A 25438-nucleotide genomic window follows, 5' to 3' on the forward strand; every position below is an offset into this window, starting at 1 on the left:
GGAAAGAATCTTTTAATTTAAAGGATACATTTAATTTTAAAGATATAAACTCCTTAGAATACTTACATTATTCTTCTAAATATGGAATGCAAAGAGGAATGGATAAAATATTCAGCTCACATAATATAAATTCAAAAATAATAAACTTCAATGTAATCCCTTATCCTTTTTTCAGATCACAATGCATTACCTTTAAGAATATAGACGAATTTTAAAAGATTAACTTTCATAAGTATAATCCCAGTATATATTACTAAAAGAAAAGACTATAAAACTTGGTTATTAGAAGAAACAGAAAATGTGCTAATATTAAATAATATTCTGGTTTCTAACTTAATGGTGTGGATTCATGTAACGCATATGTGTATGGTAGCACTATTACTTGGTATAAAAATAAAGTAAAATAACGGAACAAAGGTGGAGCCACAACAGACCCAGGGAACTATCGCCCTATATGCCCGACTAGCCTGGTCTGCAAGGCTATGGAATGCATCATCATGGAACTCATTAACAAAGACATTGGGAACCTCCAAACTTTGGACCCTACCCAGTTTGGTTTTGTTAAGGGCAGATCATGCCTCCTAAACCTGGTGGACTTCTTTGAGATGGTTACTAAGGCATTAGATGAGGGATAGGAGGTCCACACAGCCTACTTGGACCTCGCAAAGGCTTTCAACACCATTCTCCATTCTAGTATTATAGACAAGCTCACCAGCTTGAACATAAACCCCTACGTCACGAGATGGGTTGCCAACTGGCTCATGGATAGAACCCACATGGTGAGAGTTGCAGGCTCTGCGTCTGACTCTAAACTAGTTACAAGTGGCGTCCTCCAGAGCTCAGTCCTAGGACCCCTCCTGTTTGGTCTATACATCTCAGAGGTACAGGCAAGCATAGGAGGACTATGGCTGACCAAGTTCACAGACAACTGCAAACTAGGGGCCATAAATGATCCTCTGGCTGATACAGACATCCTCCAGATGGGTCTCACTGAGAAGGATAACTGGTGTCAAAATCATGGCCTCAAGCTAAATGCCAAAAAGTGCATAGTCATCCCCTTTGGAAAAAAATGAAGTACCCGTGAACTACCACATAGGTGGTAGTCCCCTAAATACAGAAAATATAATAAGGGATCTGGGGACCCAAGTAGATAGTAATCTCTCCTTTGATAATCATATTGCCAAGGTGGTTAGCAAATCCTTCTATGTGGCCCACCTAATCACAAAAGGGTTTGCATCTAGATCAAAAGAGGTTATTGTGCCTCTCTACTCATCAGTCATTAGACCCATCATAGAATATAACACCCCATTTGGGATGTACCTTACACGACACCTGCAACAGCTGGAAAGGCCACAAAAGTACCTCACCAAGAGGATTACTGGCCTCAAACAGATGCCTTATGCAGCCCAACTCAAGAAACTCCAGCTGTACTTGGTTGCATTCCACTTACTCAGAGGTGATCTCTGCCTGACATACAAGGCCATGTCCAACCCAGAATTGATGGACATGCTCCACCTAAAAAAAAAACAAATCCCAGAGAGCCACACGCTCTAGAGATATAAACCTCACCACAACGATAAATAGGACATGCTGGAGGGCCCAGAGACTCCCCATGCTTTGGAACAGGATTCCAATATACATCAGGCAGAGCCCCTCACTAACACTCTTCAAGAGAAACCTTGACGGGTGGATGGTAAACAGAAATTTTACCCTGGGGATCACTGCACTGGCTCTGCTGGACAGTGGCGCAGGGAACTAATGGCTCTGCTGGACAGTGGTGAAGGGAACTAATGGCTCTGCTGGACAGAGGCACAGGGAACTAATCTAAGGAGGTGGCAAAAGCCAGCACATTCTGGCTAGGCTTATAAATGCCCTTGGGCAGATAGCCTAGTACTTACCTATGAACCTATGAACCTATGAACATAAAAATGTTAGACATTCAATGTAAGTTAAAAGAACTTACAAAAAGATGATAAAAACAGAGTTAACAAAAATGAAATATTAAAACCAAATAATAAATAATGAATTGTTATCACATAAAACTGAATTGGCATTAGGAAAACACAAGTTAACATCTTATGCAAGATCTCCTAGACACTTAAAGAATTTATCTAAAACAATCAAATTTCAATCAACTAATAATATTATTAGAGAGTAAAGAAACCCATTAACAACTAAACTAAGTTCTGATATTGGAAACATTTTAAAAATTTTCAGAAATCATTATTCAGCCTTAAACCAAAAGACAATAGTTGAAAAGATTTGTTATCTAACTTTGACAAATGTTTAGTTAAAAAAATTCCTCCTTACAAAAATGTGCTAAAACCTATTTCTTTACAAGAAAGTACTCAAAAAATAAAAATGATTAAAAATAACAAATCTCATGGAAATGATGAAATTATTCTTGAAATATACAAATTACTTCTCCAAAAATTATAATAAATTTACATAGTGTTTTTGCTGAAGTTCAAAACTCATTTCAAATACCACCATCATGGAAATACTCTATAATTACCCCAATCATAAAAGAAGGTAAAGATTCTCAGGAATGTTCCTCTTACAGACCAGTTTCATTTCTTAATGTAGATTATAAAATATTCATGTCTATATTAGCAGATAGAATGAAAGGGATTTTACTGGAAATAATTATCTCAGACCAAACTGGATTAATTCATAAAAGACATACATTCGACAATATTAAAAGATGAATTACTCTGATTTATGTAATGCATATTAGAAAAATTGAACTATTATTTATAACTTTAGACATTGAAAAAGCATTTGACTCAACTGACTGGAACTATTTATTTGAAGTATTACATTTATTCAAATTTCCCCTCACAATTCATTAAAATGTTAGTAGCCATTTATGATAATAATAAAGCATATGTGAAACTAGGCCCTTATATCTCAAATTTTATAAACAGAACAAAAGGAATGAAACAAGGCTGTCCTCTATTACCTTTACTATTTAAATTAGCTATCAAGATGTTTGTAATTCTTATTAATTCAAACACAAAAATCCAAGGTATAGAGATTGATCAGGAATACAATTCCAAAAGTATGTTATTTGATGATAATATTCTTTTATCAATAAAAAGCTCCCATGAAACACTAATAGAATTTGAAAAAATAATATGTAATTTTCAAAATATGTCTTACCTGGAGTTTAATAATTCTAAGTCGGAATATACCAACTTTTTATATTTAGGAATTTATATTTTAATAGAAATGAGACCATAAATTACAGCTATGAAAAATAATAATTTTTTTAAATAAGCTTATTAATTCTTGGAATAATAGTTATATTTTGTTTGAGGATAGATCAAAAATTACCAAAATGACCTTATTTCCAAAAATATTATATATAATTCAATATCTTACCTTGCAACCTAATAAGAAACAAATAAAAACAATAAATAAATTACTATTAAAGTTCCTTTAGTATGCCGAGAAACCTAGATTAAGCATAAATCATAATTTTAGACCTTGGTGTAATGGGGGACTAAATGTTCCAAATATAGAAAATTATTCTAAACCAGTAATTATAAAGATGATCTTCAATTGCTTAGAAAATAATTATAAATCTAATTGGAAAATGTTACATTCACATTTATTCAACACCAAAACATTAAATTTATTAGGTTTAACAAACTTTAATATAAATATATATATATATATATATATATATATATATATATATATATATATATATATATTATAGATTATAGATATATATAGATAGATAGCTATAGATTTAGAGATATATGGGAACACTTCACAATGCCAAAACCCTGAAAGATCAAATTTCATATGGCTGAGACCATATGATCGAACTTTCAGAATCCAGACATTGTGAACGTAGATCTGCATACAGTGTGGAATGGGAGATTTCCCTTTTCTTCACTGTAGTGCGATCTCGAAGTTGGAATGTTTAAGTAGCTGGGGTGTGGGGGGGGGGGGTGCAGGGGGCTTGCCCTCCTGCAGAAACATTTAAAAAATTTTGGGGTGGATTTGTTTCTGAATTTCAATATTCTAAAACATCGATCATATGTTCTCAGTCATATGAAATTCGATGTTTCGGAATTTCGAGATTCTAAAGTGAATATATATATATATATATATATATATATATATATATATATATATATATATATATATATACATATATATATATATATATATATATATATATATATATATATATAAAACACACACACACATATATATATATATATATATATATATATATATATATATATATATATATATATTTATATATATATATATATATATATATATACTTCCTTCGGGTTTTACATTTGTAAATATCTTCAGTCAAATTCATATTCTTCATCTAATTCTAACTATTTTAACTCAATGCTAAAATATATAAAAATAATATTATCAAATGTGAAATGCAGTCTTTGGTTTGAATTCCTTACCCCTTTTTGTTTTGTAAAAAACTACATAAACAAAATACCAATGCAAATGTTTAACTCATGGAAAATTCAAAGCTTTTATTATGGTATTCATTGTATTGAAGGAAATACAGGCAAGTCAATAGATACCATTTGTCAGGAGTTTAGCTTTAATAATAAATATGTACCTTATTTACAATTATTTTTAACTTCAATTCAAACTTGATTCTGTCCTTCATTCATCTCAAGTTGTAGAGAAATACAGGAATGGATACAAATTTTATGTGAAATTGTTTACAAATCTAGAGTATTTGACAATTTAATTTTTAAATTACACAATATTATCCAAAGACGATTCCAATTCAAATGAAAACATTTGGACTTTTTTCTCAAAAGATCATTTTATAGATTTTTCTGAACAAAGTAAAATACAACTTCTTTCCGATATTAAACTTCTTTGACACCCTACTAGAGGATGTTTACTTGGAATATTTTGTTTTGAACATTTATAACTCCTGAAAGATTTGCAAAAATGAAAACAGAAACTAATATTGAATGTTGGAGATGTAAAAAATTATTTAAAGGCCAACTGGTCACATGGGGTCTATATTAAAACATCGAATCTTACAAAGATCGAATGTTATAATATCGAACCCATAATGTCGAACGCTGAAAACAGCGAAGGTGCAGGACACCGAATTCTTTCCCAGGGAAAGAATTCAGTGGGCTGTTGCTGTGGCTTCGCTGTTTTCAGCGTTTGATATGTTGGAGCGTTACAGGTCGGGTTCAGGTAAGTGTGCGATTGTGTGTAGGTTAGGGTTAGGGGACGGGTTAGATGAGTTAGGGTTAGGGAGCTGGTCAGGTAAGTGTGTGGTTGTGAGGACATTAGTGTTAGGGCGCGGGTCAGGTAAGTGTGCGATTGTGTATAGGTTAGGGTTAGGGGCGGATTAGGTGAGTTAGGGCACGGGTCAGGTAACTGTGCGGTTGTGTGTAGGTTAGGGTTAGGGGGTGGGTTAGGTAAGTTAGGGTTAGGGCGCGGGTGAGGTGAGTGTGCGATAGTGACAGACCTTAGGATTAGGGTTTGGTTAAAGTAAGTGGATAGCTAGCAGTGTATGTAAAGTTTAGTTTAGGTTTAGGTGTAGGATTTTAAGTGTATGTGTGTGGATTGCTGTTTTTTGTGTGTGTTTGTGTTGTGTGTATGTTTCTCGGAATAGCGATTTATTTCCCTGGGAAAATAATCGCTATTCTGACTGTTCAATGTTTGCGGATTTCGGTGTTTAGGGTTCGATATTATAGCATTCGATCTGTAGATTTCGATATTATAATATAGGCCCAGTCACATGTTTTATGATAGTAATATGGTAAGAAATTTTTGAACAGAAGTCCAAGAATTTTTTAAGACTTTGTGGAATGATACTTTCACTTTGAAGAAAGATGTTATACTATTTAATCTAGAAAGAACAAATATTAAGAAAAGACTACTTGCATCTAATTTGGACAGTACTTGTGGTGGCTAGAAAAACTACTTTTGTTAAAAGACACAGCAATCAGAGAATCTGCAATAAAGCAGAGAAGAATCTACCCCAACAAACTAAAGAATAACTCTTGGTTGAAGGTTATGCCCATTATAGACTCATTTTCATCATCTAGTTAAATTGTGTTATTCATTTCTAGAATTGTAATTTTATCTTGAATTATTTTGCATCATTTTTATCTTAGGCTTCATTGTACATGCATATAGTGTTACTCTAGTGTCTGTTTTTATAAGTTTAATTTAATTAAGAACTGTTTTATTATCTCATTCTATTAAATTCTGTTACTACTTTTAGAAATTCCTACTAAAATGCTTTAAGCAAAAAAACAGACAACACATGTCAAACTAGAGTGGACACATTACATCTTATGGCATTTTACACTACAGAGAAATAGTAAAAGTGTAACTTGAGCAAAGGTGGGTGAGGGATAAGCGGGTATGCACACCATGTAGTGACTGCATCAAGTTAAAAACACTGCATGCTTTATGCACACCATACAGTGAGTTGTGTCAGTTTCAGAACACTGCATGCTTTATGTACATTATATAGTGATTATATAAAGTTCAGAACAATGCATGCTTTATGCACACCATATAGTGATTGTATCAAGTTCAGAACACTGCATGCTTTATGCAAACCATATAGTGATTGTATGAAGTTCAGAACACTGCAAGCTTTTCAAAGTTAGTTAGCTGCAGCCATGGTCATATTGTCTCCTATGCTACTAATTTAGTCTACAAAGATTGTAACCAATAAAGAAATAATTTCTCAGAGGCTCTTATACCATGTTAATACATGCAAAAACCCTTAAAAACTTGCATGTGCTGTAAAAAAATAAAGCATTACTGTTCAAGAAACATATACAACTCTGCATACAGATGAACATGTTAATTGTTTAATGTAGAGAAGAAGTAGTTATTAGATTAATGCCTCACATTGTTAACCTTGTACCTTTTGCAATCCAGGTGTCATATTTTCTAAAAAAAAAAAAAAAAAAAAAAAAAAACCCAGGATTCGGAATTCTTTCATATGGGTGGTTAATATACCTTTCTATTTTGGCAGAAGCATAGAAGAATACTGTATCAGACAAATTCTTCACCCTGCCAAGATACATCAAAATGTTATATTTCTTCCCATAAAAATTAGAAAAAGACTACAAAAAAATAAAATCCTGCCAAGAGTTACACCTGCCACTCTCTAGTTCTTGGAGTTGTGTGAATGTTCAGTTGTGAAGGAAGAAGACACTTTTTTACCTTTCAATGGGTTCCTCTAGTTGTAAGCCTTCTATGTGCTATGAATGGCACTGAATGGAGAAATATGGGGACTGCTGATGCAACACGCTGACCCTATTAAGAAAATGGGGAAAAAGGACACTGATGATGATAAAACAGATTTTGGTCCCACATTTGCAGCTGTATAGCTTCTGTGTGGGTTTGGTCTTCTACCTGAGCAGTCTGTATTACTTTGGTCAATTTTACCAGCATGACTATAAAATTATTACGGGCAGTGTGTTTGTCTGGGTCATGTCACCCATGCGTGATGAATTCAGGATTAATCTTCCAGAGGAGGTTTAGAGAATATTGAAAGAGGAACTCTGTATTGTAGCAGAACTACTCTCATTCATGAATATTTTTAAGAAGGGATACAATAAGTTTGCTCATTGACAAAAATGTACGTCAGTAAGCAACCATGGTGTATCAGACACTGCCAAGATTCTTATAGCTTCAGTATGCTGTTTCTTTTTATACTATGAATAAACCTTTGACTGTGAGAAAATTTTAGCAGATATTGCTAAGGTCACATGCTGTACAAAATTTGATAAACCCATGAATCATAATGGCCTGTTCTCAGTGATGACATGAGAATTTTCATCTGATTAACTGATTTAATCATAGCTGCACAGCGTGCAAGTAGGAGTTGTAGTAATCAAACTCAGGGCCACAAGGTAAAGCTGGACTGTAGCCTCTTGCATTAAAGTGCATTGGTCACTTTCTGGAACATCTTTAACAGTTAATTTAATTTCCAGTTATATTATTCATGTTGCAGTTACAAGCGATTTTGAAAAAAAAAGAAAATTGTACTTTGTTCTTTGATTTTTTTTTTTTTTTTTTTTTAGTTTCATTGTTCTCTATAACCATAATGTCATGGTAGATCTTAAAAAGTAATTTATATACATCTAGAAACTATTCTGGGTACACCAAAACAACTTACTCCTATAGAAGAGCAGTTTCATACATTCATTGTGATTTCACTGCTACACCCTCGTGTGTTAATTGTCAGTGTAAGGTGTTCCAGTTTCAATGCCTAGCTGACTACTTGCCTTTCTATGATGTATAAAATACTACTGATGCATTTAATAAGGAAGTACAACAGCCTATACATTAATTTAGGTAGTGAAGTATTTAGGGTTCAATCATTCATGATGTCATGGCAGGAATTTTCAATTCCAAGAAAAATTTCAAGAGGGGCATCCTTATCAATGAAGTAAAATGCAAATAAACTCATTTTTTGCATAAAAAATGTAAAATTTGTACCATTGTATATGGTAAGGAGAGTATAGCCAACTTCAAAGGTTTGTTACTTACATGGGCAGTATATTTTAACTATTAGATAATACTGTGAAATGTTATGAACAGTTTTTAAAGTTTTCTTTCTTTCTCCAGAGAGGATCTTTAGTCTCTAAATTTTTCTCAGTTTCTGTTTTCTAAGCTGGAACATCAGGGCACACTACAAGTATTGCAGTATAATCTATTACACCATCAATCAGACTGAAATTAAGTTAATTAAGAACAGAACTTTATAAGAATTACAGATGTTTCTCCATTTTTTTTTCACCAGACTTTGTATCCACTAAGGAAAATGCATCCACAACAAACAGCACAGTTCCAACCACACAATCAACAATGTGGGCACCTCAAAACCTTGTTCTTTATATAATGATATGCTTTGGAGCCATAATAATTGGATCACTGACTTGCATTTGCAAGGAGATGAAAGGTAAGATTTAACTTTTAGCAAGAATCTGTAACACTGGCAAAATAGTGATACGTTATATTCAGACATAGAAATGTCAAGTAGGTAAACATGCAAATGATAATTTAGTTATTATTCATATGAAGTTACTAGGCTATTGGCCCTGAGGCCAAAGAGTTTAGCCCATGTTTAGACAAGTCAGCACCTGATGCCCCTGTCCAGCAGGGACACAGGTGGAATTCCAGGGGTGTATTTTCTGTTTCCCACCCAGTTATCCAGGTTGTGCTTAAAAAGTGGTAAAGAGGTACTCGGCTTGACGTGGAAAGGGAGTCTATTCCATAGATGTGGGAGTCTCTGGGACACAAATCTGTCCCACCAACAAGTCCTGTTGATGTCACAGACCAGGTTGAGACCACGTGTGTGAGTTACTCGAGTGGAGCTTGACTTGCGGATATGCAGCAGTCTCATCAAGGTGGGGAGCATGATCGCCTTGTATGCTAGACAGAGATCACCTCTGAGGAGTCTGCATGAAACTGAGTAGAGGGATAGGGCTTTTAGCCTGTCTGTGTATGGTAGATGTTTGAGGCCTTGGATTCACCTGGTGAGGAACCTCAGTGGTCTCACCAGCTGCTGCATGTGCTTTGCGAGGTACATGCCAAAAGGGGCGTTGTACTCAATAATGGGCCTTATAAGGGAAGAATACAAGGATGTTATGACCTCCTTGTCCCTGGATGACATACCTTTACTTACACGGTGGGCCATGTAGAAGGCTTTCTGTACAACAGAAGCAACATGGTGGTCAAAAGTCAGGTTGCTATCAACCTGGGTGCCCAAATCCATCATGACTGATTGCCTGCTTAGGACATTGTTATTAATGTGATAATTTGTGGGGATGTCGCTCTCCCCAAAGGGGATGATGATGTAATTTTTGGTATTCATCCTGAGGCCATGTTTCTGGCACCAGTCATTTGTCTGAGTGAGACTTCTGGAGGATATCCACATCACTAGGGGAATCGATGACAGCACCCAGTTTGCAGTCATCTGCCAACTTGGTCAGCCATAGCCCACTGGTTTTGGCCTGCCCCTCAGAAAAGTATATCCCAACAGAGGCCCGAAGACCAAACCTTGGGGTATGCCACTTGTTACTGGTCTACTGCTTGAGGTGGCTTCCCCCACTTTGACTAGGTGGGTTCTATCAGTGAGCCAGTTTGCTACCCATCTGGTAACATATGGATTGATGCCTTTTTGAGACAGTTTATCTATTATGCCCAAGTATGGAATAGTGTCAAAGGCTTTGGCCAAGCTATAGTGACTGTCTCAAAGAAGTCGACCAGATTTAGCAGACATGATCTCCCCTTGATGAAGCCAAACTGTGTGGGATTGAGTGTTTGGAGATTGCCAATGTCCTTGTTAATGAGCTCCATGATAATCCATTCAATGACCTTGAGATCAGGCTAGTTAGGCTGATGGGTCTATAATTTCCTGGATTGGTGGACACTCCACCTTTGTGCAAAGGAATGACAGTGGCTGTCCTCCACTCAGCTGGGATGAAGCCAGTACTCAGGCTTTGGTTGAATAGGGCACCTAATGGTGCTGCAAGTTCCTGCTTGACTTCACGTAAGATGCAGCCTGGGATGTTACTGGGTCCCATGGAGGCTGTATTTTTTGCCTTTGAGAGAGCAGTGATGGCTGTTCCATAGATATAAGGGGAAGGGGGCAGGTACTGGGGATGTCCTAATTTACTGATGGGGGGACAGAGGGGTGAGGTTTTCACTGAATCTGTCAGCCAGCAAGTTTGTTATATCTATGGCATTTGTATATGTGGTGTCCTTGACCACCAGTTCTGAACAGATCTGGGTACTTCCTTTGAGGTTGTGAACATATGTGAAGAATGCCTTATGGTTGTCTCTAGTAGATGTGGCCAATTTGGACTCAGAGTTTGCTTTGGAGGATTTTACTAGAGCTCTTATTTGCTTGTTCAGGCTAAGGAGACATTGCTTCCAATTGGGCACCTGCTCCTTCTTGGTCTTGGACAGCAATTTTTTTCCTTTTGTTATAGAGTTTATTTATTGCAGATGTCCACTAGACAGGTTTGCTCTTCCTTGCGGAGGATGACTTAGTCCTGTCAGGTATTCCTGATTCCATGCATCTATATAAATGCTCATATAGTGCTTTGGTATAGTTTTGGATATTAGTGCTAGTTTCAACAGAGGGGGAAGGGGCTATGAGGCTGTTTACACCATCACTCAGGAGGCTGTAATCAGCTTTGAAGAAGTTTTTATGTCTGATCCTAGCTAGAGGGGGGTTGGGGGAGATGGTGACTTTGAAAGTGACCACTTTATGGTCAGATCTTTCCAGGGAGGATGATACTATAGGGAAGCTGCAGAGGTTACTTATGTTGGTTAATACCAAGTCCAAGATATTATCACCTCTTGTGGTGCTATCAACTAGCTGTTCCAAGGCATTTGTATTGACAAAATCGAGGAATCTCTTGGAATTTGTGTTCTGGCATGAGTAGTTCTTCCAATTTGTGTTTGGATAGTTAAAGTCACACAGGATCAGGGTAAAGTGTTGAATCTTGTTAGATTCGAACAGTTCCAAATAGGCAGATTGAGCAACTTGAGTCAGATTTTGGGGCTGGTAGCTAGCTATGATTTGAATAGGGATGTTGTCAATGGTTAACTGCACATGGAGTGTCTCCTGTGCGTCATACTCTTTGACCAGCCTGGAGGTGTGTATGTCTTTAATGTATATTGAAATTCCACCTCCTTTGGCTTTACTGCCCACAGTTTGGGGTCTGAATGTATGATAGGATGAATAACCAGGTAAAGATGGGGTGCTGTCCAGTGCTTTGAACCAGGTTTCTGTGACTGCACAGATGTCAGTATTTTCCAGAGTTAAGAATGCTTGCAGTGAGTGTTGTTGACCTTTAATTTGTGTTTTGTTGAAATGTTTATGTTGGTAGTTTTAACCTCATCACTTTTCGTAAAAAAGGCATTATGGGGGAGGCAAGAGCCTTTGCCAGAAGCCTAAATCCCAGATGAGACAGATGCAGGCCATCTCTGGCAAAGCATTATGGTCTGTCGATCATATCTTCCCAGGCTACCAGCCCCCTGGAATGACACCAGAAACTAAGCCAAATTGTGAAAGTCAATCATTTTCTCTTTGTATTGAAGCATCATTCTGGGTGATGGCAGAATGCTGTTTAAGGCTAGGGACATACCTGCCTAGCAAACATAATCAGCGAGCACAATCATGTCTGTCTTCATATAGTCCAGGGAGGTATATCCCAAGTCATTCACGCAAACATGGGCTATGACAGAGTCATAACAGTACCTGTTGTTGAGAGACTTGAGTGCATATGTGATATGGTGGATTCTGGCACCTGACAGACAACTAACCATGATTTTCTCCTTATCCAGCCTAGTGAGAGACACATCTGTGTGTCTCACAATGGAATCTCCTATGGCTAATATGTTGGATTTATGGTGAAACCTTAGTGGCTGTGAGACACAGGTGTGTGGACTAGGCATAGTATGTGGTGTGGAGAGCTGTGGAGATCACGTGTGTTTTTGCCTCTGAGGTCTCCTTTGTTTGGGTATGTTTATGTTGAGGATCTCCGCATATGTGCATGTGTGTTGTGTGTGAGTAGTGTTTGAGGTGTAGTGATTGTGTTGACAACCTTTTCAGTGCCAGAAATACTGATCTGAGGGGGAGAGAGCATGGACTCTAGGTTCCTAATGTAATTGCATCGCTCACAAATTGTGTTCCTAGGTGGTAGTAGTAATGGTTGCCCGTGTACATGAGGCAGTAGCTACACTGTCTCAGGATGCTCATATCAACCAGACTGGCAAGAGAAACTGTAGGAAATTTTCCATCCATATTTGTTAGAATCTGAGGGAGAAAGGCCAGGGAGAGCTAAGGGGTGGGCCTAAAGCCCAAGTGCTTAAACCAAAACTAAGAGGCTTAAACTAACACTTAATTTAGACAAGCTATAAACAAGCAGTAATAAATGCAACAGAAAAGATGCAGTTGAGAGAACAAGCAGCAAGTAGAAGGAAAATGCAAGATGAAGTAACAGAGTAGTAGGAAGAAACACAAATTCAGAAAAAATATAAGCAGCTGAATAAAGTGTCTTTTTTTTGGTTTGTTTGTTCTTTTTTTTTTTGTTTGTTTTGTTTTTATATATATATATATATATATATATATATATATATATATATATATATATATAGTGGAAAGGGAGAGAGCAGGAACAGAAGATAATTCAAGGTTAAGGGACTAAGGGGTTTGGCCTTCCCAAATGATGTCTGTATCAGGTAGAATGAGCTAATGAGATGGGATTGGGAGGAGTATCCCAGAATAAATTTACAGTAGGGGCGGGGAACTACAAAAGCCACCTCAAACTCTCTGAGAAATAAAAATTTCAGCACAGGTCAGAAAACAAAATTCAGCCAACAAATATATAAATGTAAAAGTAAATAATTCAGTCAAGTAAAAATAAAAACAGTGCAGAACACTGAACATTTTAAAGTGCAAAAAATATACTTATCAGCTCTATATTTCCAGATTGTTTGAGAAGCACTCTCATTGAGGCACAAGGAGATTCTAGCAATGATAAGCAGAAATTCACACAAAGGTAATATTTTTATACCAGTAAGTTAAAAGCCAAGCCTTGAGACAATCAGATAACACAGAAGCTTTTAGGCCAGATCTTCCATCCTGGAATAAGTTCACTATAAACTCTTTGAGAAATAAAAGTTTCAGCACAGATCAGAAAACAAAATTCGGCCAGTAAATATATAAATGCAGAAGTAAATAATTCAGTCAAGCAAAAATAAAGGCAGTGCAGGACACTGAACATTTAAAGTGCAAAAATATACTTATCAGCTCTATATTTCCAGATTGTTTGAGAAGCACTCTCGGTCATGCATAAGGAGATTCAAGCAATGATATTCAAAGAAGTAAAGAACACTTCATGAATGATACATTGAGTTACTTAATTCTTTAGCTCACTAGGTACAAGCATCTATTTCCAAGGATGATCCAGGAGCACTGTTTGGTTAAATGATTTTCTCAAACTCATACAGTTTACATCTCTAGATTTGGAAAATCAAGCTCATAATTTACAAGAAGTAGCCTGGAGCATTATCCTATTGTGTTAAACTGTGAAGCAAGTTTACATTAAATGTGCAGTCTTTCTAGCAAATAATTATTTCATTCTTAACACGTCAGTATTTTGATTGTCATTATATTATTATAGTTTTGTGATTCAGGAACAAACAATGCAAACTGATAGGCAAAAGAAAGTGTGATGAGGGGCTGTGTGCAGGGTGGGATGATCCGGAGACACAAATAGCGAGATCATAGTAGGCCATAAAATAGTGTGGCCAGCATCATGTATATGAGCATATAATGTAACAAAAATGAGCAACAGTGTTAAAATGAGGGCTATGGTGACTGCAAATGAGAGTAAACAATGTTGAAAAATGATTCAGAAATGTATAAAAAAAAATAACTTGAGGCACAATCACCAGAGTATCTGTTCTCATACAAATCCTGGGGTTCAGAAGCAGAGACCAAGAAAATATGTTATGAGTAGCCCCAAGTTTTTCAAATATATATGTGCATGAGGCCATCTTTGTAGCTGGTAGCCACACAGGTACTCATTGCTACCTGTCACAACACTGATTCACATGACTGCACCAAGCATTTATTTCATCCTATCCATGACACACAAATACTGGACTACTATTTTGTCAACAGCGATGCCGTGTAGGAGCTGGTAGAGATGTGTCTTCCTCATATCCAAGCTCATGGGATGCACGGGATACCTATCTCTCTGGACACTAAGTTATATGCAGCTTTAAAGACACTGTCTGCAAGGACTTCCCAATGACCGACAATGGGAAATAGTGGGAATATCCTACGCTTTTCTTCCAGAGTACTACACCAGCTTTCAATGCTATGTTACATTAGAGGAGAATATATGGTTCCCATGCACCAAAGAGACCAAAAGCAACATCGTGAAGATATTTTATGACATAGCCAATTTCTTTCAGGTGCTGGTAGCCATTGAATGCACCTACATTTTGATAAAGGCCCCAACTCAGAACAAGAAGAATGACATATCAGCATAAGGGATTCCATTATCATGTGGTTTGCAATGTATAGTGTGTAATATACAATGTGTCAGTGCACCACCCAAACATTGACTGTGATTCTCACATCTGACACAAACTCAACATATCAGTGATATGCAAGGGGTGTTTTCCCCCAGGGATATCTTATTACCAAAATGAAATGCCCAGCAGTCATGGCTAATGACACTAATATGAAACCCTCAGACCGTGGCAAAAAATGTATATTAACTCACAAAGTTCTCCAATTCAGGATGGTGCTGGTAAGTTGACGCACACTGGTGAAAAATGGCAAATCCCGCTATGCAGCTCTGGAATAAATCAATCCTTTCTTATTCAAAGGTTATCCAAACAGTTGCCATGTTCAAGCATCCAAATGTAAATAGTGGACAAAAGGTAGAACTAAAACAAAACTGGACCAAACAGGGCCAGAAGTTTATTAAAACATTAAGCAACACGGTACAAAAATACTGCTTTTCGTCCTTTCACCATACAAAGACTTCTTCAGACAAATGGTTCTACACAAGCAACCAGCCTGTGTTATAAGGCAATTTCAAATTCAAATTGTGCCCCTCCCCTGGTACAATCCAAATGACCTCATTTCCTGATCACAAAGCATTTGTCATTTCCTCTTCCTAGTTATAGACCCATTCAGTAGTATACACAATTCACTTGCAAGAACAAAAATAAGGTTAAAACATTAAAATATTAAAATGAGTGAAAGTGCAATGGGTAAAAATAAACAAAAGTAAATCCCCATTTCAAGTATAAACTCACTAAACAAGTATGGGTAATATGGACTATGAGAATAACAAGTCCAAACATACACATTAAAACATTTGAACATTATGTCATTATGTAATAAGGAGGGGGGGGGACATATTTGCAACATAATGATGACATAATGATGAGTAACTCTGCTTTCTGTTGACTTCTAGCAGAATTTAGTACTGTGATGTATGAGAACCAGTCAATCATAAGACAATAAAAATGAGACTTAAAGTAAACATTTTATAACAAAATATGCTGAAAATAAATAGTGAAATAGTAATATAATATAAGTGTCACAAATATATATTATATGTTATGTGTGTATGTTGAAAATTAAAAATGAAGTGCATGTTCAAACATTATATGCTCTAAATTAAAAAATTAAATTAAAAAATGTATATTACACTGCCCTGTCACAGACCCAAAACACTGTTTGACAAGTGTTTAGATTGATGAAGGATATATTCTGCTGTCTACATGTCTCTGGTAGTGCCCTGTGGTTTATATATGCAGCAAAATATTTATTGTGTTTACAGTGTTACCCAATATGTTGATATGCATACAGTTACATCAGGGTATTTGAAAAGAGGAAGTGCCAGAGTCAGTAGCTGAGGAGATGGCTGTTAAGGATCCCATAGATTAGCAACTAAAGGGTATTTACATGCAAGGCAGAGGAGGACACAGTACTCCATTGTAGTGGCTAAAAGACAACATCTGGTTCACAACTATAGGCCAGATTAGAGTTAACATATGGTAACAAAGGTACAAGTAATATTAAAACTTGTCTATATTATGCTATGCATGGACTGGCTACACTGTGCCTCAGATACAGGCTACTCGGGGCACAGGTATCATCATATTCACAGGTTGGGTGGGCCACAGTGGTAGGTGTCAGCAATGTGTATTTTGTGGGGGAAGTACTGGTGTGACTGAATGTGCATCTCTTGGTCTGTTGATTGGGATGTGACATGAAGAGTGGTCAGGGAAGGGGTGATGTCTCTGATGTGTTGTACCTGGGCAGAGGTGGGTGATGCTGATGGGTATGTGTGAATGTGCATGTACATAGCTCCAGCAAAAGATGCTGGACTGTGCTGGGGTCTGACAGGTCCAAGGCACCTGCAGAAGCTATCATCATTGGCATGATCCACAACACAAACAGAGGATTCAGTGCTGCATGAGTGTGAATAGAATGATGCCCCATGGATATTTTTGGCACAAGCATCTCATCAAAGTCTGCCTCTACAGCATCCCACGGTGCTCTCAATATTGGTGGGGATGTGGAATTGGTGGCACTACAGGACCTAGACCATATCCTTGCCTTCCCATGATGGACTTTCCCACCAGAAATGGAAGAGGACCAGCTATGAGAATGGGGATGGCCACAATCTGCAGCCATACACGGTCATCTGCAACACAGACTCCTTACACTGGATTTCAGAAGTCATTACACAGACAATGTACCATATTAAGCAGCTCATTTATGGCAGCAGTGGTGTCCACCTGTCTCTGTATGATGGTCCTGAACATACACAGCGTGGTGGTCATGGAGATATTCAGCTCTGGGGGTGCACCAATGGCAATGATGACCACGTTATACTGACGCTAGCTTCTCAGCCCATCCTCAAGGAAGCTGCCACCTCTGAAAAGAGGGCACACCCTGAGCTGAAATATCAGCCAGCTGCTGTCCTTCTGTGGTATCCTGTGCCTAAAGCAGCCACTGTGATCTCCACACTATGCCAGGCTGTGGCACCATCATCATTGGGTTCAGACAGTTCCCAGCTATCAGGCATCCCAATATCTGTGGTGGAGGACCTTAACACCAAGACACCCATCAAAACACATAAACACATCCAAATATTTTAGTGCACCTTTTCAAACACCTGCATCAACTATAAGATAGAGTGGTATGCAAACTCTATAGACCATATATCTTGTGTAGACAGACACTGATGCAGAAGTCCTGACATTCTGGTAAGAAAAAAAATAACATGCTCATAAAGTTTGCGATCTGTGTCATGCAGGTTGCACTCCATATCATGCATGTTAAGTAATAAGCACCTGGGACATATCCAACTGACACCCAGATCCAAGTCCTCTACTGGGAAAGAGACACCTGTCATGTCTCCCAAACAGTAATGCCAGGAACTCCTCAATGTGGTTAAAGGTGACTCTGTCAGCAGGCCCCCACCTATGGCCTTTGATCCTCTGCTAGGAGGGTTGCCTTGTTGGATGCCTAACAAATAATGTCAGTGACCTGATGACTTACTTGGTCGTGTATTTGATTATCGCTACTGACTACATTTACAAGGTCACTGCAGATGCACTCTTACAAACATCTGCCAACCATGTTTATGGAGAGCCTGCAAGAGAATATCACGTTTACTTAGAAGAAAATAGTTATGTAAGTAACCTTAACATAATAATAGATGTTCTAGGAGATCACTGTTGCAGTAGCCAAAGCCATTTGGGTTATGTCCTGCGAAGGATATGACCACCAGCCAGCTGTCAAAGCTTCAGGGCACCTTCCATGCACCCAAACTGCCAGTGTCTCGAGCAGAGTCACATAGAGAAAGCAGTCTGAGTACCAAAAGCTTTAGACCATTCTTTCCTCAAGAAATGAGGCTATAGCCTATGCTAGGAAAAGAAGAGGCAAGAGTAAAAGAAATGTAAATATATACAGAAAAACATGTGTGTGTGTGTGTGTGTGTGTGTGTATGTATGTATATATATATATATATATATATATATATATATATATATATATATATATATATATATATATATATATATATATATATATATAAACACACACACACACACACACACACACACACACACACACACACACAGCCTGGCAATACATCACAAACAGATGGATGGAGGGTGGGTACAGCTACTGCTGTAGTGATGTATTAAAACATCAACTGTTATGGCAAGCTTATGTACACAACTGTACTATGTTCAACATTAGATGTTTGTGGTAGACTAAGCTGTTTGAGTAGACTTTTGCAGGACCCTAAACTACTTGGGTAGATTATTATAGCCTAGAATTTTATAGAAAGGAAATAGAAATTCGAGAATCTAAGGACTTTCTGCAGAAGGGTCTTACCAAAGCCTGTTCTGGCCATGAAAAATAAATCCAGTTTGTAAAGCATTGTGAAAGTATGTACAGAAGACTGCGATTCTTCCTCTAGAATATGCCTACAGTCAACCCCTTTCCAAGCCAAAGCCATAGTAGCATGGGTCCTAAACCTACCTGAAGTGATTTGAGAAAAAACAAAAATAAATATCATGAGACAACTATCTATAAATCATTTGTTTTAACATAGCTTGTCTTTTTTTCTTGCCATCTTAGATGGCAAGTAGCTGATTGGCTTTCCTGGATGATATTTTTTTCTCTCCAAGTTCATAGATTAGTACTAAGCTAACTGCCCTTCCAAGCCATTTTAAGCCTAGCCAATTATCCCTTGTGAGACTCAAACCCTGCACCTTGTGCTTGTAAGATAAGCACCTTACCCATTAGGCCACTCTCCAAACTGCTCCCAAGTAGTATCTAAATTGCCTGTGGACAACCAGAGCATGTAGGAATTTTTTTCTTCCTTGTTTTTAGACACTGAAAAGAATACAAAGAGATTAATAGATTGACTCAAGATAAACCATAAAACTACTCTAGGCATAAACAAAGGATTTGTTCTCAAAGAAACCTTGTCCTTGTGGAAAGTGAGGTGGGAGAGAACTCACTGTAACAGCTTATAATTCTTATAGAAGAACTTAGAGCAACAAATAACACAGTTTTCCAAGTCAAGAACCTCAAATCAGCATGATGAGCTGGTTTAAATAAAAGAAGTGATAGTTTTACAAGCACAAAATAAAGATCCAAAGGAGAACCATCCTTTTTTCAAGGTGGACAGATACATGAAATCCTTTTCAGAAAATGCTTCACTTGACGACAGGTAGGAAGGGGGGACCTAAAGGCAGACAAGCAAAAATGGCTGAAAGAAGAATTTTGATAGATCCATAAGAAAGGATACAGGAAAATAAATCAGACAAATAATCTAGAACCAGACACATCCAGCCTTAAATGGGTTGTGGTTCTAAGCATGACACAAACTAGGAAATCTCTTCCTGTTGCAAATATATAATTTTGTAGTAGTACTATTATAAATATATAATTTTGTAGTAGCAGTTCTTTTAGCCTCCTTTAGTATGTACTGCACATACTCGGGATTGAAACTCTATCACACAAACTACTGAGGTGTTTTCAGGGTGCGGTATATCCAACAACCCCCTATCTTATGTGAGTAAATTCAGTCTTGGGGAAAGCTTGTAGTAATTGCCTTTGGTCAATTTCAAAAGGTAGGAGAACCACCATTGCCTGGATCATAAGGGAGTCAAAACCACTATCTTCCAGAGTCCTTCTAAATCTTTAGAAGACCACTAGGTAGCAGTGGTAAGAGTGGAAATACATACAGGAACATCCCCACTGATGAGAATGAGAAGCTGCATGTTTAAAAGAAATCCAAGAGCAGAATTAATTTAACTGTCTGTCAGAAGGAGGCAAACCAATTTATTTGAGGTGTTTATCACAGTTAGCTCAGTTCCTGGAAGAAGCCCATTTATAATTTCCATTCATGAGGGTTTGTCCTGATCCTGCTCAGCTTTTCTGTTGCAATATTTTGCTCTGACAGAATGTATGAGGCTTGAAGAGTCAAACTGAGCTGAACTGCCACATTTCAGGTCATCACAGCAAGTCTGCAAAGAGGATAAGACCTGGTACTTCCTTGTTTGTTTACTTACCACACATATCTCTCAACTGTCCAGAATTTGGAAAAATGTCCGGATTTTTAGTTCATATTTTTGATATATTCCTCATAAAAGTTGTGGTTTTCTGGCAAACCACTGAGATTATCTGAAGTCACTAAATAATGACATACATTTGCGTTTCAGACTTCAAATTATTCAAAAAAATGTATGCTAATACAAACCCTGTTACTGTAGCAACTTACTAAGTTTATAAGAGTAATATTTAAAATATGACTCTATTTTTGGGCCATTGTCTCCCCATTTTGTCAGGCTTCATTCAGATTTCTTGCACTAAGAGGTTGAGAGGTATGTTACCACATCACTGTGGTGTAGTCTTTGATGGGTTCCTATTAGATGACCGAAGATGCATTCTATCGAATGCGTCTTGGTCAAACTTAACAACGAAAAGGCAAAATAGCGAAACGGCTTTTAAGCAAATTCTTTCCCAGGGAAAGAACTTGCTTGGCCACTTCCATTACTTTGCCATTTTCAGCACTGTAGTGCGATCTCAGAGTTGATATATTTAAGTGGGGGATGTGGGGGGCAAATCCCTACTTTATGTAGTCTTTCAATTTTTTTATTTTTTTGGAACAGCAATTTTTTTCCCTTGGAAAAAATCGCTGTTCTGAGTTTTTGAGATTGTAAGCTTTCGGTTACATGGGGGACTATTATTCATCATTCACTTTTTTAAGCATTTGATGATATAATATAGACCCATCTGTGATAACTTGAAGAGGTCCTGGGGACTAAACATGATTTAAGACAGTCAAAGCATTGATTATTGACAGCATCTCTTTGACACTGATGTGCTTTTATCTGTCCTGCTTGTTCCCTTGCACTTCTACCCCTTTTGATGCAGCCTCATGCAATGTCCGACGCATATATTGTAACAGACTGAGGAGGCAAAAGGTAGAAGAGGAGACCTGGGTTGAGAGAGAGCTGGTCCACCACCCCACCCACAATACCTACCTGTTCATCAGCCCCAGCACTGGAAGTTGAAAAGATAAAAATTGCTCATGCTGAGGTCAGACAGGCTTGAGGTACCACTGAATTTTTCTCATGTAAAGTATGGCTAAAGGAATCATGATGATTATAAAAGCAATGAAATCAAACAACAGGCTCCTGGTCCAAAGAAGTATTCTAATATTCTCTAGAGCCTCAGTAACAAGACCTTCAAGGAGTAACAAAATGCAATAAAAGACACACACATATATATATATATATATATATATATATATATATATATACACATAAAGAACAAATTGATCAATAAAATAATTATACAATCAAACAATTGAAGCAGATATTTCCAATTAACCTCCCCATTCAACCCCCCCCCAAGTATTAAAGTGTTATATTTCAGAATAAATATAGATACTTTTCTTAAAAGCTATTCCTTCAAGGCAAATTTGGTACCAATTGGTAAGCTAATTTGTTCAAGTATAGTTCCTTTCAATAACCTATAATCACTATTATGTTTCTCCTTAAAAGGCATTGACACAGACTTCTCTGTGCACTCATTTTTTATGTCCTTAATGTGTTCAGATAATTTAACCTTAAACATTATTTTAGTTTCACCAATATAAAATAAATTGTAGGGACAGTTTAACACATATACAATTCCCTTGGTATAACATGTAAAACATCCTGTTGGTGAAAATTTTATGTTATTAATAATCTTAAAACAACTCACTATCTGTTCACAAAATGCACAACTATTGAAGTTCCAAAATGACTCAATAATCTATATAAATTTAAATCTGGAGAAACAAAGCAATTATGGACTAACATATCTTTTAAGTTGCAACCCTGTTTATATGAAACACAAACTTGTCTATGAAATAGTTTAGCTAAATCTTGATTTTTTCAACGACAGTTCCAACAGTATTTCAATCCATTGCTCATTCTCTCACTTAAAATATTATAAACAGTTACAAAATACATTTTCTTTATCAAAACATCACAAGCCAACCTATCTTTCTTATTATCAAAATACAATTGATCATCCAATTTTAAAACTCTACCAATAGCACAATTAATCACATCGCAGCTATAACCTTGATTATAAAACATATTAACAGTTTTATACATCTCAGCCTGAAATACCCTTTCATTACTACAAATAAAAGACAACCTCAATAACTCTCCATAAGGTAATGAAGAAGGCAAATGTGTCGAATGACAGCTGCTCCCATGTAAAAATTGTCCCCCATCTAAAAATTTTCGATGCACAGAAGTGCAAACAGTACCATCAACAGATCTTTTCAATTTCAAATCCAAAAGTACTACCTCATTACCATACTGTAAACCATCAAATTGTAAATTAAAATCATTACATTGCAAATCAAACATGAACTGTGTTACATTTTCATAGCCACCTATACAAATAAATATCAAATCATCTATATATCGATAATAATAAACTACATACTTCTTCACAATTTCAAATTTATACACAAAAATTTTTTTAAATGCAGCCATTATACATACACAGAGGCAAAAGGAACCCCCATAGCTGTCCCATGTGTTTGTCTGTAGATATTATTATCAAGCACAAAATAATTATTCAACAAGCAAAGCTCAACAAGTTCCACAACAATGCGAATTAAAGGACTTTCCCCCCACAGTTGATATATTGACTGCATGCCTTCTATATGTCTTATACTTGTATACAGGCTTGCAACATCTAAAGTAATCCAATACATGTTCTCATCCCATTTCATTCCAGAAATCTTATTAGGAAAATCAAAACTATCTTTAATATAAGAAGTGATTTTCAGAGCAGAAGGATAAAAAAAATTGGTGTAATAGAATCTTATATTATGCAAAAATTATTTGCAAGCAGCAATAATAGGATGGCCGGGGGAGGGGGGGGGTCCAAATTTTTGTGGATTTTGGGTAGGCAGTAAAATGTTGCTAATTTACAATAATTGAACTGAAAATGTTTTATCTACATCATCTTGATTTAAATATCCCAACTAACACCTTTCTTTAGCAAGTCTTGGTAGCATTGCAAACCTTCATTTTATTTATTAATATTACTTCTTTCATAGATCTCATGATTATTTAAATGTTACAAGCGCATGCTAACATACTGAATATAATACATAATTGCTATTTTATTCCCTTTATCAGAGGGTTTAATAATTAAATATTTTCTATTGCCCAGTTCTTTCACTGCTTTCCATTCATTCTTAGTTATGTTAAAATTCACATCATATTTATTGCTTAAATATAAATCATACAAACTCTCAGCCAAGTGATTTAACATAGCACTGAACTGTACAATATTATCATTCATTAATGGGGGATAAACTTACTTGTATAGGGAATGGAAGAGGTGTCCATTAAACAATATGCATTACTTCTTAAATTCATGCTATTACCATCTTCCATTTCCGAACAACAAGAAACAAAGATGTTGTCCAAAGTACTTATGTCAGTGAAATCCAGTGGTACAGAAACATCAGTTTTTTTAGAAAAATACCACTTCAAATGTAAGTTTTGCACAAATTGAAATATTTCCTGCTTAAATACATATAAACGAGGAAGCACAGTAGGTATAAATTTTAATCCTAACTTTAACACATCATATTGTTCAGGTTTTAATTCGCATACTGATAAGTTAACCACCAAACCATCTGTGTTTGACTCAACAATACAAATAAACAATTCATTGCATCTTCCTTTTTTAAGAAATTTTGTCCATTCCTATTTCTGTCATTTCTGCCTCTCTTATGGTTAGTTGATTCACCATTATGTCTGTTATTACTCCGAAAACCCTGTCGATGTGATACAGGATCCTGTGCTACTGGAAGTGAAGGATGTCCGCTATCGTCACTCTCCATACCTGAAACATAACTGGTTCCCTCCAAAGAAGCAAAAGAAATGGATTGAGTCTCTTTAAAGCCTTTCTGATGCATCATATTAGCTCCAGATTTCCAACTGGACCTCAAATCAAAGGTCCGTTCACTTTCATAGTCCCGCACATCCCTGTGTAATTTGTCCTTTTCTGTTCAATAATGTCATTTTCTAATGTTCGTAGTTTTAAATTAATGTTGCTCAAAAACTCATTGAAATGAACAACACTATATTTAGTTGAAATATTGGCGGATAAATCACGTATTTCCGCCTTTATTTTTCGTTGTCTCAATTGATCTCTTTCTATGAGAATGGAACCTATTCCATAGAACACTTATGAGCAGCAACATATCATCATTCCCGATACACCTTATCTGTCTCATCTGTCATATCAAAAGGCACAGTAGGATTCTTAACAGCATGAAGGCCTCTAGGGATACATTTAATTCCACATAACATTGTAACCCCAAAATATTAAAATGTACCTTGGTCTTCTTAAACAACAGCCTTTCAAAATGGTCACACATTTCGCGTGTTTCGGGAGTAACAATACAAACAGTTTGTCCAATAGATGAAAAAGTATTATGTATCCTGCATTGTCTCTTTTCTATATACTGTTCCAAAATGGTAAATTACTAACCTAAGCTTCATTATGAGAGGCAGAAACTGGATGAAGATAATGTTCCATTGGCCACTGAGACAAATCAGTTGAATTTCCCAAAGAACCAGCTTCTTCCAGAAAAATGCGGGGTATATCCAATGAAGCATCAGTAGCCATAAACGAAACACTTATCTCAACACAGAATAAAAACAAAAAAATAAAGATAAAATCGAACAACAGACTCCTGGTCCAAAGAAGTAGTTTAATATTCTCTAGTGCCTTGGTCACAAGACCTTCAAGGAGTAACAAAATGCAATAAAAGACATCTATATA

At 36.6% G+C, this 25438-nt stretch overlaps 1 protein-coding gene across 4 annotated transcripts in view; it reads left to right on the forward strand.

Annotated features, from left to right (window-relative positions):
• LOC122813738 overlaps nt 1-25438 on the forward strand; it is a 244931-nt gene that overhangs the window by 148872 nt on the left and 70621 nt on the right. For all 4 annotated transcript variants that reach the window (XM_044086209.1, XM_044086212.1, XM_044086211.1 and 1 more), the window contains one exon: nt 8795-8953. In XM_044086209.1, coding sequence (XP_043942144.1) covers nt 8795-8953 — 159 coding nt within the window. The remainder of the gene's footprint in view (nt 1-8794; nt 8954-25438) is intronic.

The sequence above is a fragment of the Protopterus annectens genome, chromosome 10.part0 (genome assembly GCF_019279795.1).
Source record: "Protopterus annectens isolate FY-2018-M chromosome 10.part0, PAN1.0, whole genome shotgun sequence".
Lineage (NCBI taxonomy): Eukaryota > Metazoa > Chordata > Ceratodontiformes > Protopteridae > Protopterus > Protopterus annectens.